Consider the following 17,941-nt stretch of genomic DNA (forward strand, 5'->3'; position numbering starts at 1 on the left):
GGAAGAAGACTGGTGTCTTGTCCAAAATTGAAGACTTTTTGACTTTTGGGTCAGATAGAGGGTGAGAACTCAAGCACTTTTGGCACCAAGAATGAGCCCTTCTCCATCCCCATAGATTTTTAGTACAACTCAGCCTTGCTAAAAGGCAGGAACTCAGTTTTTTCGTCTTTTGCCTTGTGATGAGTAGGTTGCAAATTACCTTAAAGCAAGTGTGTCTGTTCTCTTCTTGGTGCAGCTGAGATCAGCTCCACTGTTATCCACATGTGCTCACTGGACCTGGTGAAAGGAGATTTTAAAAAAGGAGCCTCTAATAGAGAAAACAATAGAATATATGAACATTTGAGAGCCACCCTCAAGAATTGCAGTCTTTGTAAATTACAATTTTTTTCTGCCTTTGGGTAAGAAAAAGAGAAACTGAAGAGAAGACACTTAATTCTAATGCGAAGATCAGCTGTATCTACAGTTTATAATCCTACAGAGCACAACTGATATTATCAGTTTCCTCCTACTGTGGGCAACTGCTGATTTCTCAATGAACAAATCACAACAGCAAAGCTGAGCATGGTCTGAAGAGCTGGAAAGCACCTCTTGGATTCTTGGTTTCTGTCTGCTCTCCTTGGTGAGCAGCGGTGAGTGTCAGCAGAAAGGTGGTTCCAGGATCTAGAGGACATCGTGGGCTGCTTGGCAGCCTTTGAGACTGCAATACACACCTGGTTTGCCAAAGGTTTGGGCACTGCACACCTAAGTGTTGGAAGGATGCCCTTAGGGAGCCAGAGCAACTTAAAATGGTGAAATTCACTTTAGTGAAATGCTGATATCCTCAAGGTAATAATCCTTGCCCAGGACAAAGGTGTTGGTCAAGGGAACTTGTTAAGAAAGCTAAAGTTGATTCCATAACCTCTGTTTATGCTGTTTGTATATGATATTTGGAAAGTTTATGTAATGATATGCAATGTAAGGTGCTGCACTGTACCTTTCTGTGTGTAGAAAACTTAAATTCAAAGCATTTTGCCTTACAGTCTTTTTGTGGAAGGTTGCAAGTTTCTTAATTATTCTTCTCTGTCCAGTAATACTGGTTTTAAAGCCTGTGCCTTCAAAAGAATATTCTTCTAATGGAAGTATGTTTCTTGGGGAAGAACCATTTTATTGTCCACTGATCAACTTTTGGACTTCTTTTTCTTCTTTCATTCTGTTACTTACCAGCATCCTTTAGAGAATCCATGCTGAAACCTTTGGGATAAAGTTCCTCTTTGTTGTTGAATAAGTCCTATAGATTCTCTTTGAATTACTCGAGTGTAGAGTGTAAAGCAGTGTAAACCAGATTCTATTTCTTAAAGGAGGTAAGCCAAGTCTTTGAGGGCAAAGTCCTGCAGGAAGGCCTGTGGCTCTACAGCCCCAGTCTAGCACAGTGATTGGGATTTTGTAACTGAATTTGGGGATTCAAGATGAAGCCTTAATTTCAGTTACCTCACTGGGAACCTGGGGTTTAAAAGAATGGCTCATACCTCTTAAGAATAAATGTTTTGCAACTTCTTCAGGTTATGCAAACCATAATTTTCCCCTTTTCCTCCTTCCCTGATGAATCACCAAACCTTTCTCTGACAGTGGAAATAGCTGAATAGATATTTCTTAGATTGTAAGGAGATAAAGGACTATGCCTATAGTATTTTCTGTGCAGTGTGTCAAAGGCAGAGAGAGGTGTCTATGATTCTCATGTTGTCAGCATGTTCTTCACCTCTGTTGCTCCATTTTACTGACCTCACCCCTGTAATTTTATATTTTATTCTTTCTATTGCCAGTACAGACCAGAGTCCAATAAGCAAGTTGTAACATGCTAAAACATTCCACAGGCCCTCTTCTGTCCCTGTCCTGTAGCTGAATCCTGACAGTGGATTTAGCCAACAAGCAGCTTCTAAGGCTGTAGTGGAGGCTGTAGTCTTTGGATGTAAAATACATTTCTGCTGTGTGATCCTGTTTTCTTGAGAGAAATGTCAGTGCAGCTCTGGGATGGGTCTGCATGACATGAGAGAATAAGGAGAATGTGATCTCAAATCTAAGCTAAGGCAGTGTTATGAATAATATAAAAAATTGGCCTTGTGGTATTAACCTGAAGAAACTGAGATGAGACAGGCTGAAATAATGAAGGATCAGGGTGCCCCATAAAGCTTGAGGAGGCTGATTTAGGTTTCATCTTCAGGCACTATAAGAGTATGTCTGCTGAGGTAATTCCAGGTAATCCAGTACAAACTGAGCTGCAACAGCCAGCCAAAACCACTCATCATCTGTCACCTGCTTTTTGATCTTCTGAGATCTCTTAAGACATCAGTCTGCAGTTGTATAGAATGGCAGGAAATTCAGCTTCTAGGATGCAAAGAGCATATTCTGGCATGTGTCCTGTATGTCCTAAAATAACTGCCTTAGGCAGTTGTTGTAGGAGTATTTGCCATTATCTTTGACATGAGATCTCTTTTCCTACAGGCATGTTTATCTTTCAAAACAGTAATGAAATAAAAGTCACCGAGTGGTGTAACTTCTGTGACAAATGGGCTTTGCTTGTCTCAGGCCTCTGAAAAAAAAAGATCAGTTCCCTTTTGTGATAATTTGATTATTGTCTTTTCCTGACCAGAACTTTCCTTTTTTGTGATATTTTTGAGCTTTGATTGTGAAGTATCTGCTGTAGGAAACTGGAATGAAATATGATAATTTTGGCTTGGGGTTGCATTTGAAGGAAAAGAAATATTTCCTGTGTCAAAGTAAATTTTTCAGAAATCACCCCAGTGCTCTGGATTTTTTTGATTAATGCACAGAAATTGGCACTTCTGCTGTAGGTATTGGCTGGCTGTTGGGAAGAAAGCAATAGAGCAGCAGAGATCTTCTGAATCTTGTCTTCCTTTGCAATAGCGTAGGCATTTGCTCCCCTGATTTCTTTTGGTCAAGCAGTTCTTTCATTTGGATCTTGCCTCTGTACAGGAGAGTTGATAAAAAACAGCTTGCTGTCCACAGTCTTCACACAGCATAAACTTAATAGCATATGCAGGGCATTACTTATGGGTCTTTCCTCTTTTTCCTGTACTGTTTGGAACAGAAAGGAGTTAATGTTAAAGGAGTTGTGATTATTTCTGCTATGATTTTTATGGATGGATTTTGTCAGGGTGGCAACCCCCGCTTTTTTGACACGGTTTTGGCTTAACTTCCTTACTGCTAGCTTATCCCTGATGAGACAAATGATTAATGTGTTATTTAATTTCCTTGTGTCTTTCTGTTCTTAAAAGTCCTTGCAACAATGTACAAAACCCCAGTAACAATAGCTGATTTTGAAAACCACAGCTAGATTTTGTTCCAAGGGTTTTTTCCAGGGTAGCACTGAGATCTTTCTATTTAGAAATATATTTCTATATAGTTTATATTCTTCAACACACAGTGTGAGCAGATCAATGTGTTTTCTCAGTGTGTAATATTCTTTTGCTAAGAAATTACTTCTGTTTGATAAAAGGAATTTAACCTGTTGGCCACAGCATCAGACCAAAGATGAACCAGGTCCACACATCTGCGGGTGGTAGATGCTGTCAAGGCAGAGGTTTGCTATGAGAATCTCAGCTGGCTTTAAGTTCAGGAAACTGGAAAAAGATGGGGGTCAAACAGAAGTGAGGAAACTTGTTTTGGACGTGCCAAGTGTCCTGCTCATGGCCCACCTCTGATACCAGTTAAATGCTGCCACCTCCCACCCCTGACTCTGGCAGAATGCCCACTGGCATCTTAATGATGCTTTGGCGTGGTCTTGCAGAGTGGAGTCCTGCAGCCAGAAGAAAGTTGGCAAATAACTCCAGTTTCCCCAAGGCCTTGATTTTTTATTTCTTTCCATTTCCAGGTGCCAGTCAGCCACTCTGCCGCCCCTGTTGTCCCCTCAAAGAAGCCCTGCCTACCCCCTCAGTGACAGCGAGGACTCTTCCCGCTCTACGGGGCTCTCCAAAGGCTCCAGCTCCAGGCGGTGCCTCAAGGACTGGAACAGCCGCACGTCTACGCTGCGAAGCACCTCCACGAGCCCCTCGGACACCGACTCCCCCAGCCGCCCCCTCAAAGCCATCAGCGTGGGTGCTCTGGATAAAAGGCTGTCCGTGTTCAAGGCTGACCAAAAGGAGAGTCCAAACAAGGGTCAAGACAGGGAAGCAATAGGGAGCTATCCACTCAACAGGAGCACTCTGTCCTTGGGCACTGCCTCCAAATTGAGGACCCTCTCCATCAGCAGGGTGAGCGTCCGCTCGCAGGCGCTGGACATCCGGCAGAAGATCACAGAATGGGAATGCCGCCGGGAGCTGTCCCCCAGGACGAGCGTGTGTATGGACAAGAGGGATGCTGGGGAGAGGTCGGGCAGTGAGAGCTGCCCCAGCGTGCTGACCTCTCCCTGCAGCGACAAAACATTTGATTTCAAAGGGCTCAGAAGAATGAGCCGAACATTTTCCGAGTGCTCTTACCCGGAAACAGAGGAGGAGGAACTGCTGGACAGGGATTCCTGCCATCGGTTTGAAAAGAGACCAGGCAGGAGCGAACCTCCTTTCCTTAAGAGCCATGTGAGGAAAGAGTCCTCAGCTGTGCTCAACAGAATCCAGAAGATCGAGCAGGCATTGAAGGAGCAGTCAGGCAGAGGCCTCCCCCAGTTACCAAGTAGCTGCTACAGTGTTGACAAAGGGAGGAAAAAGTCTGGGACTCTGAGTACTGTGGAGGGACTGAGCGAATCCCTGAGCGATAGCAAAGGAGGGGGCGTTATTTTGGGGAGTGAACCAGAAACACCTCCTGAGGCTGAGAAAAGCAGTAAAACGAAACAGGGGGTCACTGCGAACTCAGCTGGCCCCAAAGTGCTCCTGGAAAGCGCGGCTAACAGCGCCGTCAATCCCGTCCCCAAGCCCAAACGCACCTTTGAGTATGAGGCAGACAAATCCCACAAAAGCAAACCAAGCAATGGCCTACCTCCATCTCCCACACCTGCTGCTCCTCCTCCCCTCCCGTCCACTCCTGCGCCCCCCGTCACCAGGAGGCAGAAGAAAGAGTCGCGCTTTCACAGAAAATCCCAGAATAGGTAACAGCCAAGGAAATGCGCTCGGTTCTCCAAACCAATAAATAAATAAATAGACTATATTTTTGCAGTAGCAATATTTTAAATTCTCCCTCTAATGCAGTGCTTTTGACATAAGATAACCTAGGAATTGAATGCAAGACAATTGTTTTTTTCTGCTGGTCTGCACAGATGGAATGCACTGGTACAATACCTTTGAATGCCTTCAGTTCTGGAGTTCTAAAATCTGCATCCTTCGATCCCCAAAAAATGTTCTAGGTTAGGTGTGCTAAAGGCTGTCTAGTTCATTCTGGCACAAATGCCCTTATTTGTCATTATTAATGGACCATAATTTCATTATTGTCTGGTAGTGAGACCATAGCTGATCCCTCACAATCTCTTCTTCTTGTAAAATGTATTTGCAGAGGTTTTCTATTTCCAAAACTCATTGCTATAGCAATTGTGTCAGTTTTATGCAAAGTAGGTGATTTTATTTAATTCAGTCCTTAGGAATATTATCCTAAATTATTATCAATACCTGTAGAGGATTAGTGCTGAGAAAACTGTTTTATCACAGAAAGTCCTCTATGTCATTCCTGAGTTAATGATGGGGAGAGTGTATGGCTACATTTCCCCAGCAATTTGTGGAGCTTGGCTTGCTCTAATCGTGTGATTCCTCTTGAGTTTTAGACATGGTAAAGCTCATTCTGCTCATTGCTTGGAAAATTGTAGGCATAGTTGTTGCTAAGCATTCAAATTGCAGCATTTTTAATGGGTTTACCTGTCTGTGCATGTGTATGATACATACACTCCCTTGATATTTTGTGATGAGATTTGCAAAGAACTGCTAAACAGCATCTCATATGGACACTATCCCTTCAGATTCTGCTTGATGTTAGCTTAATTATTAAAGATTTTTTATCCCAACCTCACCTGAATTACACTGGGACAGGAAGAGAAGAGGAGCCTTCAGGTTCTGTCCTCTTCTCTCAGGAGACACCTGCTTCTGAAAGATCAAACAGCTCTGCTGAGGCATGTTGTTTCTTCCAGAAAGGTGTGAGGGGATGTGGAAAGTCCACAGATAAGCAGTGCTTATCTTGGAGTCCTGGCAATAATCTCAGAGGAAGGAAATCTAGTCTTTAAGGAAAATTTGTGAAGTAAAACTGCTCTCAGTTTGTTCAGCACAGCATTTGCAATGTGCAGAAGACAAACAATAGTTTTTAAATGCTTTGGTGTAAAAGATAACCTTTATTGGAAAATGGGAAAATCATCTAAGAATCACAGTATTTTATCACAATGAGTTTTTGAGATGAAGTTTTGAAGCTGCTTTCCAGAAGAGGTAAAATTCTGCTTGAATCTGCTTTTCTGCAGATCCCGTCTCCTGTCATAGCAGAGTTAGACAACAGCACAGTTCAGCAAAGGCCTGGGCTAGGGGAAACAAGCCTTCCCAAAAAGCATTATTTATCAATTTAAGTTGTAGAATATAAACTGTAAGGATTAACAGGCTTGTCGTGTGTATCTGATGATTCTTGCAAATCAGTTTGACATTTTCCTGGGTATATATCCATTCATTTCTAACAGCTTTACCCACTGTAGCTTAATGATTTCTCTGGACAGAACTCTTGTCAATCATGATCTAAATAAGTTTAAATCAACCTCCCCAAAATCTCAGGTTTGCTCTCTGACTTCAATGCTGAGTGGAAATCCTTCATTAAAAACTTAATTTTATTGTCCTTGGTACTGTTCTTCCTTCAATTACAGAAAGAAGAACTCCAAGATTTACAAAGAACTTAAGACCATAGAAGTCAACTAAGAATGACAGTATTTGGTTGACAGTAATTACTGAAATCTCAGTACATAAACTGTTCTTTTTTTGAGAACAGACATGACTCATTGTGCCTGCAGCTTGTAGCTGTGTGTTTCAGACTGAACATACATGTGGTTTGCACTCACTGCAACGTCATGTGAATGGACTTGAGGGTATTTATTTTCCCAATACTTCAGTTGAAAGCACCGATTTTATTTTTGGTGGCTAATTCAACACTCTAGCAGTATGGAGGAAGTCTCTCATGTTTGCCTGCTAGCAAAAAGCCAGGCTGGATCTGGAGAACCTGGTGCCAAGAGCAGCTTTAACATTTCAGGGTGGTGTGAGCTGGGTGTTCCCCAGCAGTTGGAAATCCTCTGGCACACACACAGTGCAGGAGAGGAGTGTCACAGGAGAGACTTGGGACACATGGACCACAGCTGAGTGTCGGTCCACAGAGCCATTCACATCATAGTGGTGCCTTAAAATCTCTAGGAGCTGGATATTTAACTACTTTAGAAAGTCCCATTTCATACACAGCTGTGCCTCCAGTGTGTCCTTTGTAACTGTGAGTAGCTGTGGAGGAGCAGGTGTCTGGATCTGACACGCACAGACTGCTTATGCCACAATCCTGATGTGAATAACTTGGATCTGAATATTCTGAAGATTAGGGAAAGGAGAAAGAGGAGGCTCTTAAGCCTGATCCCAGACATAAACCTGCTGCAGCAGACAAGCAGGAAATGCTCTTTTCAAATGCAGTGTTCTGTGCATTAGTCCCTGTGTTACCTGTAGGGATGCTCAGCCCGAAGTGTCTCGTGGGACTCTGTCCCTGCCACATGGATATGCTGTAGCATATGCTCCACTCCAGCTGGAAAGAAGAAGAACAAGGCTGGGTTTGTGGCAGGATGATTTATTGTTAATCTAGTTTGGGGCTCAGTGAGCAGATATAGGCACCAGCACAGTCCACGCAAGCTTTGTAGCACCATGGGATTTACGCTCTGACCTGAGCCTGTTTTTGTCACCATTTCATTCCATTTTTGTCATCATTTAATTTCATTAAATCAATCTAATGAATGCCAGCCCCTGTAGTGCTGCCACTGCAAATCATCCCACCTTGAGTGTAGATACTGCCCCAGAGTACAAGGGCTAGGTGAACTGGAGCATGGGAAGAACTTGGGCTTTTCTCCCTGTGCTCAGCAGCACTGGGGCAGGTGTGGGTGGGAGGTGGTGAATCACCCTCTGAGGGAGACAAATTCATCTGGTCCTCACCCTCCTGCCAGAAAGGCCAAACCTTCAGCCCCTGAGCCATCAGCTCAAGCCGCTCATGCACCACAGAGAGCACTAATTCCCTCAGTGCTTTCTCCTTTGCTGCCAGCGCTTGGCATGGGGTGTCCAAGGGATTTGGGTGACTGGCACATTGTCCCTTTGGCATTTGTGCACTGAGCTCTGCACAGGAACACATCCAAAGGTTCAAAGGCATGTGAGTGCTGTCAAACTAAGGGCTACATCTCCCGGAGCAACCAGTGCAGGAATGCTTCTCAGAGACCGTGTCTTTCTTTGGGACAGAGGGCCACATGTTTCTGGGGCCTCTGAAAAGAGCAAAGTAATTTCTAATCTGAGGACTGTGCTACTAATTTACTCTGTAAACTTCGAAAAAAGAACATATTTTCTTGGTATTTTCCTCCTGTCTGCATAATGGGGATAACAATATTCCAAGTTCGTAAAACTGACATAGATGGCTCTACTAGAGACTGCTGTGAGCACAGGACTTAGTGTCCATTAAAACCTAGTTCTTAAAGCATGATGGAAGATTTTTTTTTTTAAATTGTGGTTAATTTTATATATATTTCTTATCATGCAAATGCTCTTCTAAATGTTTGAATATTTTTTTAATTTTTTTTTTATTAATTATTATTGTTTTAAACTGTAGAAAATCCTTTGAGTTTGAGGATGCCTCAAGCCTGCAGTCCCTGTACCCTCCCTCCCCGACTGAAAATGGAACCGAGAGCCAGCATAAATTTGGATCCAAGAGCACTTTAGAAGAAAATGCCTACGAAGACATTGTAGGTAAGAAGCTGCTGCAGAACACAGGCTCACAGCAGGATGTTGAGTGGCTGTGGGCAGGCCATGGTATTGCTGAACACGTGCCCTGTGCAGGAAAGTTCAGCGCTGTCAGTAAAGAGAGATTAAATGGAGGCTAAATGGGTTTGATCCTTCAGTGCAATTGTAGCTCTCAGGCTGCATGCAGGAAGCCTTGATTCTTTCAGACTTCACTAGGTAGTACTGGAAACAGACTGGTCAGATTTTTGCCAGTGCTTTTCAAGAACCAAATCGTTCTCTTTATCGAGGCCTTGGCTCGAAGCCTTGAGTGGTGTAAAAATGTAAAGAACAGGACTGGAGACAGCGTTTATGGAACTATCCAATAGCAAGATTAACCTCAGAGGCCTCGTGTGGTCAGCCTGAGCTTTTCAGGACTCTGGTGTGGACTGCCCCAAAGCAGTTGTTTGTTCCTGGTCTCCTCCAAGTCCCAGTTCCTGGTTAAAGAGGAATTAATTTCCTTTAGCTATACACCATTGGGAACGCACAACAAAAAACACTGTTTTCATTAAGCTTCATAAGAAAAACATGTTTCTTTTGGTCTTAGAAGGAAATGTATGGCCTATGCATACATTCTTTTAACATCAAAAAACAGTTGTTATAATTACCAAAAATTGGGCAGCCCTTCAGAGCACACATTTGCCACACAAGTGATGAATATCTGCATTGTTTTTAACTCTTTCAGTGTTATATTATTACAACAGATACAATGGGGACTTCATTTTACTTTGGACAATGAATCTTTATATACTGAAAGCTGGAGGGCTACCAAGACAGCCTGGGACCCTGCAGCACACATCCTCTGAAGAGATACTGACAAGCTGGGCCTGTTTAGTCTGGTAAAAAGGCACTGTAACAGTGCTTACAAATGCTTGAGAGGCAAACCAAGACAACAGAACAAAACTATCCTTGGTCATATCAGCTGATAGAGCAAACTGGCCACAAATTGGAGCCTGGGGCTCTTTGTGAGACCCAAATTCTGTCTCTGGTTTGTCAGCCATAGTGAAAACAAGAATTTACTCCTTCCATTCTCAGCTGTACACTCCCTCTATGTCATATAAAAAAAAAAAAACCAAAAAAACCCGCTTTCAGAACCAAAGCTTTCAGCTCCTGCTCAGTGTCTGTCAGTTAAAATGAAAACTTTTGTAGATACTGAAAAATCTTTTTCTGTGTAGATCATCCTCATATGATCTATAGTCAGCCCTTTCTGTGACAGACCACCATGCTATTCACACTTAAAATGTATTGTGTGTTAATTACAGTGCTCATCTTTACTCAGGACTTGTCTGTGTGGCACCAAATTTTAGGTGGTAATGACTCTTTTCCTTGTCTGGTTTGTCAAATATCAAAATAAAATGTGCATGATTGGTAAGAAGCTTTCTCCAAATGAGAAGAAATCTTGGGTTCTGTAAAACAAAATCATAATGGGCTTTTCCAGCTCATGGGTACTATAAACCAGCTCCTTCAAGACTATAATTTGGACATTTTGGCAGGGCAGTGGGAAAAGAATGCAAAATTCCAGATCTGTGGACAAACATAGGACTTCATTGTTTTGTACTGCTTTTTAACAACCTCTTTCCAAGCACTTCATTCAATACAGCAGTGTGGGGGGAATACCAAATCAGTATAATTCCTATAAACTGTCAGGCATGATTAAAGACAAGCCAAAGTGGTTTGATCTCCAGCTTTAAAGAAACTCTCGTAGTTTTGTGTATCACATCTGCATAATTTATACCAGTGGTGCTAGACCCCAGTCTCCAAGTAGCACTTTTGTGCTCATGCAAACCAGGTGTCTGCAAGAGTGAGTTTATTTTATAGATCTACATCTGCTTCAAAGCTATAAAGGGCTCTGTCACTGTGCTTTGAGTTTTCTTTGCAAACAGTTTCCCTAGAGGTGCTGGTGGGTCTTTTTTTCCTGTACCTTGTTGAATCTCCTCGCCTCCCTAAAACTTGTAGGTGATAAAAGCATTGTTGCTGTAGTAATAAACTTAATTAAGTGTGTCACGTTCCCCCATCCATTAGAATTAATATTTGTAATGCAAGGAAGTGTTAAAATACAAGAAAAGAAAGCTGTGAATCTTAAGCAATGCTCTAAGCAGTCTAGTGTGAGACAGAAACATAAAAAATTCAGGTTGGAAGGGACTGTGGAGTCAGCTGGTCCAGCCTCTGCTCAAAGCAGGGCTAATTTCAGCTTTGGATGAGGTTGCTCAGGGCTACATCTGGTTGAGTTTTCAAAATAACATGGGAGGATAGCTTCACTGCCTCCCTGTGCAGCCTTCTCCACTGCTTAGTCTCCATTGTGAAGAATGTTTTCTTGATGTCTCTGTGAACAAATTCTTTCCATTCAGTCTGAATGGAACTCTTGTTGCTGTTTGCGACTCTTGTTCTTCATCCTTTCACCTCCAGGAAGTGCCTGGTGCTGCCTTTTCCATTTGCCTTTCTGGGCAGTGGCAGGCAGCAGCTGGGTTATCCCCCAGCCTTTCCCTAAACAGGTTCTAAGCACAAGAGTGCTAGGCCTGGAGTCAAACCTTGGTTTTTTAGTTACCACATGGCCTCTTCATGTGGGGCATATGCACATTAAAGCTTTGTTTTCCTCCTGGTGCCCTTGCACTGCTTCTTCTTTAATGACCAGGGCAGCAATATACTGCTGTGTGTAGTTTATCTTATTTTGAGACCTGACTTCTAAAAAAAATATAAAAGAATAGTAAGTTTTAAGGTATATTGAAATCAAAAAGGATTGTGCTTTGAAATCCAGTGGCATCATGAACCAGACCTTTGTTCAGTTTTGTAATATTTCTGTAGACTTTAATAGATGAAATACCTGCATGATAAGTTCAGGACAGGTATTGGATTGGAACATAATGATCTGCATTAATTAAGCCGGCGTTGTATAAAGGGATGCACATGCCTAATATAAATCAGAGCTGTATTCCATGTGCAAGGTACCATGTGGACTTCATTCATCTTCTGTACTAGCACTCATAGAAATGTGGCAGTCATAGTAAACTTAACATTGTTTTGCTTCTTGTGGTTTTGAATGAGCCTTTAATCAGACCAAAATTGATGTGGCTTTCTGAATCCGGCTGGGGAAACCACGCTTGGCTTTGTGTGAATTCAAGAAACCATCACAGTATTAAGAGATGGCTGAAATTGTTGCTTCTGCTGTGTTTGTGCACAACAGTATTTCCTGTCATATGGACCACACGGCTCCAATTTCCCAGGCTGCTCCCCCAAATGCAGCTGAGATGTTGGAATATTGTTATTTAAGGTCTTGTGTCTCTGAAGCATTGTTGACCTGACATCTACGACAAAGCACTTGTTATCATCACCAAAAAAAGTTGAATAAATAAAGTGAAGTCAAGGTCAAGGGCCAAGTTTGAATTGAGAAAATCTAGTAGAACTAGGTGAAAGAAGTAGCACTGCATTTAGAAATTAAATGTAGTGGAGGAAACCTCTGACAAGACAAACCTTCTTACTCTGTAACTCCCCAGAGTGCTGAGCACAGCAGAACAAGTGGAGATTTCCTCCAAGAGGACATGACAGATGTGCAGGAAACCCACTGCTCAACTGGGCTCCGTGTGTTGCCTCCTAGGCTGAGAATGTTTAATTGAATGTTGCACAGCTCCATGTCTGCTTTGGCAGCTGGAGCTGAAGCAGTCTAGACAGTAAGGCAATGCCTCAGAAACATTGCAGTGAATCTCTAAAAGCAGGATGAATTTCTAAATGGGATCTTGCTGGTGGCTTCCCATTGGGAGTGTCCTACAATTCACTGTCCCAGGGGCAGCTGGCCCTCTTGGGGAGGGTTTCTTATGCACACTTCTTCTCTCTGGGCCTGTTCAGTGTCATGTTTAGAAGATTTTGAGCCCTTTCAGTAGCTGGACACTTCTATTGAGAGATATTTTTGTACCTTGAGGACAACTTAACCACTGCTTCCTGTAGGGGCATATAATATAATTGCATCTTGTTACAGCTGACACCAAAGGTGACTGATAAGTGAAACAGTGGAGTCATACACAATTGTCTGGCTGTTTTTCTCTGTCAGTTTGACTATTGCTTCAGTTTGGGATAATCAGCTTCTTGTTTACCTCTGCATTAAAACAGGACAAGTCACTCCCTTTATCCCTGCTGGTAAGGCAACTCATTGCTCCTAAACTAATTAGCTTGTTTGATTTCTCATGTCAATTTGACACAGTGCATGTCATGTAACAAAACAGGATGATTTAGCTGTTCTACTGAACCCTTCGCTGTGTGTGATCAGAGCTGCAGCAATGATGACTGAGGTCAAGCTGGAAAATGTTCCAGCTTCACATTGCTTTCAAATTAGAACACTTGCAAAGTTCTTCCAGTAAATGTGGGAAAAGGTTAGAAAGAGAGCAAGCTGATCTTTCGAGTAAAATCCTATCCTCATATGTTGCATTATCGTTGTCAGGCTTTTGTAGCACATTTTAGTCTGTTGTATTATCATCCCATGACAACTTAGGGAGCAACTGGAATTGCTGGGTTGCTGTGAAGCTGAAGCAAACTTGGAGAGATTGCAACTCTGCCAGCAGTGCTGTGCTAGCTGCTTCTCTGAAGACATTTTGGGTTTTCAGTCAGACACCAGCAGGTGTCTGGAGCAAGAATTGATGCAAAATGATGGTACAAGCAGTGATCACAGAATAATATATTCCTGTCTTGTTCTGCACCCACAGTCTGCCTGTGACAGCCTAAAAAGAATGTGAGATGTTGGAAGTGTAATAGTGGCACATTTAATAATAGACACTGTAGGGTAATGGCAGCCAGAGCACATTAAATCTAACAGTGTTCATATGGGCCTGTCAAAGAGAGGCCAAATACTTCAGCTGATCCTATTGACAATCAGCCTGCTGCTCTGGATTCCAGTTATTTTTAATAATCATCTTGTGCCCTATTTAGATATCAGTTTTTCTCTGTGGAGTCTGTCTCATCACTGTACCATCCACTACAGCTCCTCATGACAGTCTCTGTCAGCTTTACTGCCTGGCTTTCCAGTCAGTGCTGCAGCTCAGGAAAACAGAAAAAAAGACCATGAGACTGCTCTCCCAAACCCTCCCTTAAATTCAGACTGCGTTGAAGTCAGCAGGGTGACACCCCTGAAGTGCAGGCAGTTTAGGCAAGCTGCTGCTGTACTGCATTCACAGTTGCTCATCAGACATTTTCATGCACATAATTTTGGAGCAGTGAACAGGTGATTTTTGGGGGTAAAATTGTTCGTTCATTTATCAGCCATGCTAATTATTTTCCCTTATGCTTCCTTATAATTGCACTCTCAGCAGACCCTGCAGAGATAACAGGGAGCTGGAAGTATCTGCAGTATAAGCAGTTTCTTCTGCTTATTGCAAGGGCTGGAGAAGTTCAGAAAGCTCAGGTTGTTGCCTACAAACTTCATGGACCAGAGTCCAAAAGGCTGATTGCATTTTAGACTTGCCACTCTGCTTGCTGTAGATGCTTTACTGCTTTTCTGAGCTCACAGTACTAGGTGGATACACTGGGTGACAGCACTATAAACAAGTAATGGTCTGTAACTTAGTGCTGTTCAGCAAGAGCTTTTCAAAGCAGCTGTAAATGTGTGTTAGCTGTAATTTGAGATTGAAATAGTTCCCCTTTCTGCAGAGTCCTGGGGTAAATTCCCCAGCTGAGATGTACAGTTGCAGCATCTCTGACACTGAAAAAGCTCGTCCATGTAACAAAGATCTAAGCTTGGATACTTTATGGGAGCGTGGAGATTTACTGGTTTTCATCCATTTGGTCTGAACATGCTTGTAAACATCCCAGTGGTCCAGTTTCCCTCCAGCAGTGGTGGTGTGGATCTGTGTTGGTGAAGTTTTATGACTGAAATGAATGAGCAGTGCACGTGCACCTCATTTGTGAGGTGATAACACCTTCTGGCCATGCAACTCAGGCCCCTGGGCTTTGTAAGCAGCCAGGAGGAAAGGCAGCAGCCTTTTAGCTTGGGCATCACCCTATGGATCCAGTATCTCCTCTGCAAGTGTTGGTTCCCAATTTAGGCACTCAACACAGGTTTAGGAGCCCTTTCCTTTACTCTGTATCTGCTGTTCCATTCTTCTCTCTTCCTGGCAGTGCAAAAGGCTGGAGTTACAATCAGCACTCTGTGAATCACTTAATTCCTCTGATAATTGCTTCTCCCATAGAGAAAGAAATGATGCCCTTCCCTGCTTTCTGCCATTTATAGAGAAGCATCTGCCTGCTTCGTTTTTTTTTCCTCTCAGCCTTACTTTTCACTCCTTTCTCAGTGAGATGGGCTTGCAGAGTCTGCCTCTGCTTCCCATTTGCCACGTGTGAGAGGCTGAGCAGAGGAACACTGTGTGCTGCCTCTGGACTCAGTGGGGCTGACTCGCACCGCATCACGGCGTGAGCAACTGCAGCCCCTGGAGGAAACTCATCCATGCTAAAGCTCAAGGCACTGCATTCCTCAGGACTTTTCTAAATATCCGTGGTTATTTTATCTTTGTTTTTGTTTTGTTGTTGTTTTTCTTTTCTTTCCCTGGTGGACCGTTCATTAAATTGTCTGTGAGATCTTCTGAAGATAAATGTCGTGTAGATAAGTGCCCTGTGTTAACTCAGCACTTTGGTACGTAGTATTTGAAAAAATGGGAAACTTGGGAAAAAATGCTTATTGAGGGAACTGATCTGGGAGTAGGCATGGTGATTAGAGACAGTATTTGCCAAAGACTTACTGTTTGTGATCATATGCATTCTGGGGGTATGATTCAGCTTCCTTTGAAGTCAGTGATAATCTGCTGTTGTCTTGTGTGGCTGTTGGATCAGACTCATTAAGACGAGCCTGGCCTCTACAGTGAATAATGTTTCTCCTTTTGGCTTCCAATAGAGACATCCATATGGCAGGAACAAGGATGTTTCCTTGCTCTTTCATGGTAAATGTGTTTTCCTTTTGCAGCGAATCCAAGCCCTGCAGCTTGTGAACATTCCTTGCCTGAGACTTGGGACTGGAGAAGTGGTGCTGCTGAGGAGAAAGCTGTAAACTCTGAGCCAGCCAGTGATCTGGGAACTTTTCTCCTTTTTGTGCTGCAGCTCAGCAGTAGCAGTCACCACCACAGGTCTCCCCCAAGACCTCACTCGCACATGGGATGTGCATGTGGTGGTGACCACCACTTCCCAGATGTTTGTTCCATGGAAGGGAGTCACTGTGCAGTCACAGGCAGTTAAATGCTGCTTTAAGCCAGTTTGGGGTATTTTCAGCTTCTCTACTTTACTTGACACCCTTGATTCCTTGGCACTTGTACAGAAACCAGTCTGGCCTGCCTCTTTTTGCATATCTGGTCTTTTGTCTGTCTACCAGGGACAGCAGATACTAAGAAATGGTGGTTGAAAATTGCTGAAGAGATAGTTTGTCTGTCTCTTCTAGTTCACAGCTTGAACCAAATATTTAATTCAAAACTCATGTCAGCAAAACCAGGTGGTTTGTGGTGGATCAGAGTATTCCATAATCAGAGATTTGGTGTAGGAGGAGGTTCTTGAAAAAAAAAAACTTAAAAAAATTGATGAGGCGTGTTTGATATCAAGGCATTATTTTAAACTGGAAAAAAACCCCAAACCCTGAAATAATTTGGTTTTTAAGCAAATGAGAGAAAGAATAGATACAAGAGCTCTTGAACAGCAAAGCAGACATATGCAGAAGCTCTCACAGCTCTAGGGGAAAGGGTTAAAATCCCTGTGGTGTCTCCTCTGGCCTTCACATTACACTGAAGAGGGATTTGGCCCAAGATCTCTTTTGGTAGAGGCTCTGACTCAGAAAAACAGCCTCTGCTCATGGTTCCTTGCTCCTCCCTCTTCTCTCATCCAAGACTTCTCTGGGCCCATTTCTATACTTAACATGTCAGGTCAATATTATTTATGTTGAGTTTAACTGGGTTCAAGCAATTCTGTTTTACATTGTGTTTTGGAGAGAGAGAATCCCCCTAACATTTATAAATGCTTTACACTGTAAAAAGGGGTTTTTTCACTGATGGGCTTGTTTCTTCTCAAGAGTTTGGACACTCTGTATAATGCAGTAACATGTTTTCACAAGGAAGCCTGTGTTTGAGCTGTGTCTCATGTAACTGGGTATTTAGAAATCTATTAATCCATTCCAAAATGCTTGCTTGACCTATACTTGACTTGGGCTTACAAGAAATTTTATTATGCTACTAGAGCCCGGTCAGCTGTAAGTAACAACGTTTTGCAAATTTTACTCTTTATCATTGCTATGATTATCATTTCTAGAGCTGTAGAGTCTACAAGTAACAGAATCAGGGTGCAGTATCTATTTTTATTCCCACAGGAAGAATCAACCACTTCTATAGTCCTTCACAGCATGACATTATTTTTAGGAATGTATGTAGCTTAAGATTTATCCTGTTCATTTCATTAATCAGAAGGGATTTTTTTCATATAGCCCACACACCTGAAGGTGTTTTTTCCATGTGGCACAAGGATTGGCTACAATGATAGTGCAGCCTCTAGAATCAGATTCCCTCTGGATGAAATAATAATAAGCTGTGATTGCCAAGTCAAACATTCTTCAAGAGCAGCAGTGATTCAGGCTTCTAATTAGAACAAACCTAAAACATTCATTCCTGTGCTTATGTTTGACTAGAAATCTTACTATGATGCACTACCGAAGCAAAACTGTATTTTTTTTTGTATTGTGAATATGTGAACTTGCTCAGCAAAAGTTCTTGTGTCTGTAATTGATGAATCAAGCAACCTCACGCTTCCAGGCTCAACAATAAAGTAGAAAGCTCAAACTGCTTTTTGTTGTTTTTTTTTTTTTGTACAATAAGGAAATTTAGTCTGCCTAGAACAACATAGCTGTTAGTTACACAGGCTGTGCTAACCCAGGCCTTGCTCTCACTGAAAACACCTACATCTCAGCTGTCATCTCCTTCAACACTGCGAATATTTCTGTAACAGTGGGAATAGTGAACCGTGCTACCGCTTTCTGTCTTCAG

General features: G+C 42.6%; 1 protein-coding gene across 33 annotated transcripts in view; it reads left to right on the forward strand.

The window, feature by feature from the left end:
- The window catches only part of DENND2B (DENN domain containing 2B), a 152,726-nt gene that overhangs the window by 89,798 nt on the left and 44,987 nt on the right, over nt 1–17,941 (forward strand). For 23 of the 33 annotated variants that reach the window (XR_015287712.1, XR_015287711.1, XM_086892049.1 and 20 more), the window contains 2 exons: nt 3,869–5,074; nt 8,785–8,921. Coding sequence is in view for 31 of the 33 variants with exons in the window: in XM_086892031.1 (XP_086748157.1) it covers nt 3,869–5,074; nt 8,785–8,921 (1,343 nt within the window). In the remaining 2 variants the exon portion in view is untranslated. The remainder of the gene's footprint in view (nt 1–3,868; nt 5,075–8,784; nt 8,922–17,941) is intronic. The other 10 variants (XM_086892056.1, XM_086892059.1, XM_086892060.1 and 7 more) reach the window with 1 other exon arrangement.

The sequence above is a fragment of the Cyanistes caeruleus genome, chromosome 6 (genome assembly GCF_971803275.1).
Source record: "Cyanistes caeruleus chromosome 6, bCyaCae1.hap1.1, whole genome shotgun sequence".
In the NCBI taxonomy this organism is placed as follows: domain Eukaryota; kingdom Metazoa; phylum Chordata; class Aves; order Passeriformes; family Paridae; genus Cyanistes; species Cyanistes caeruleus.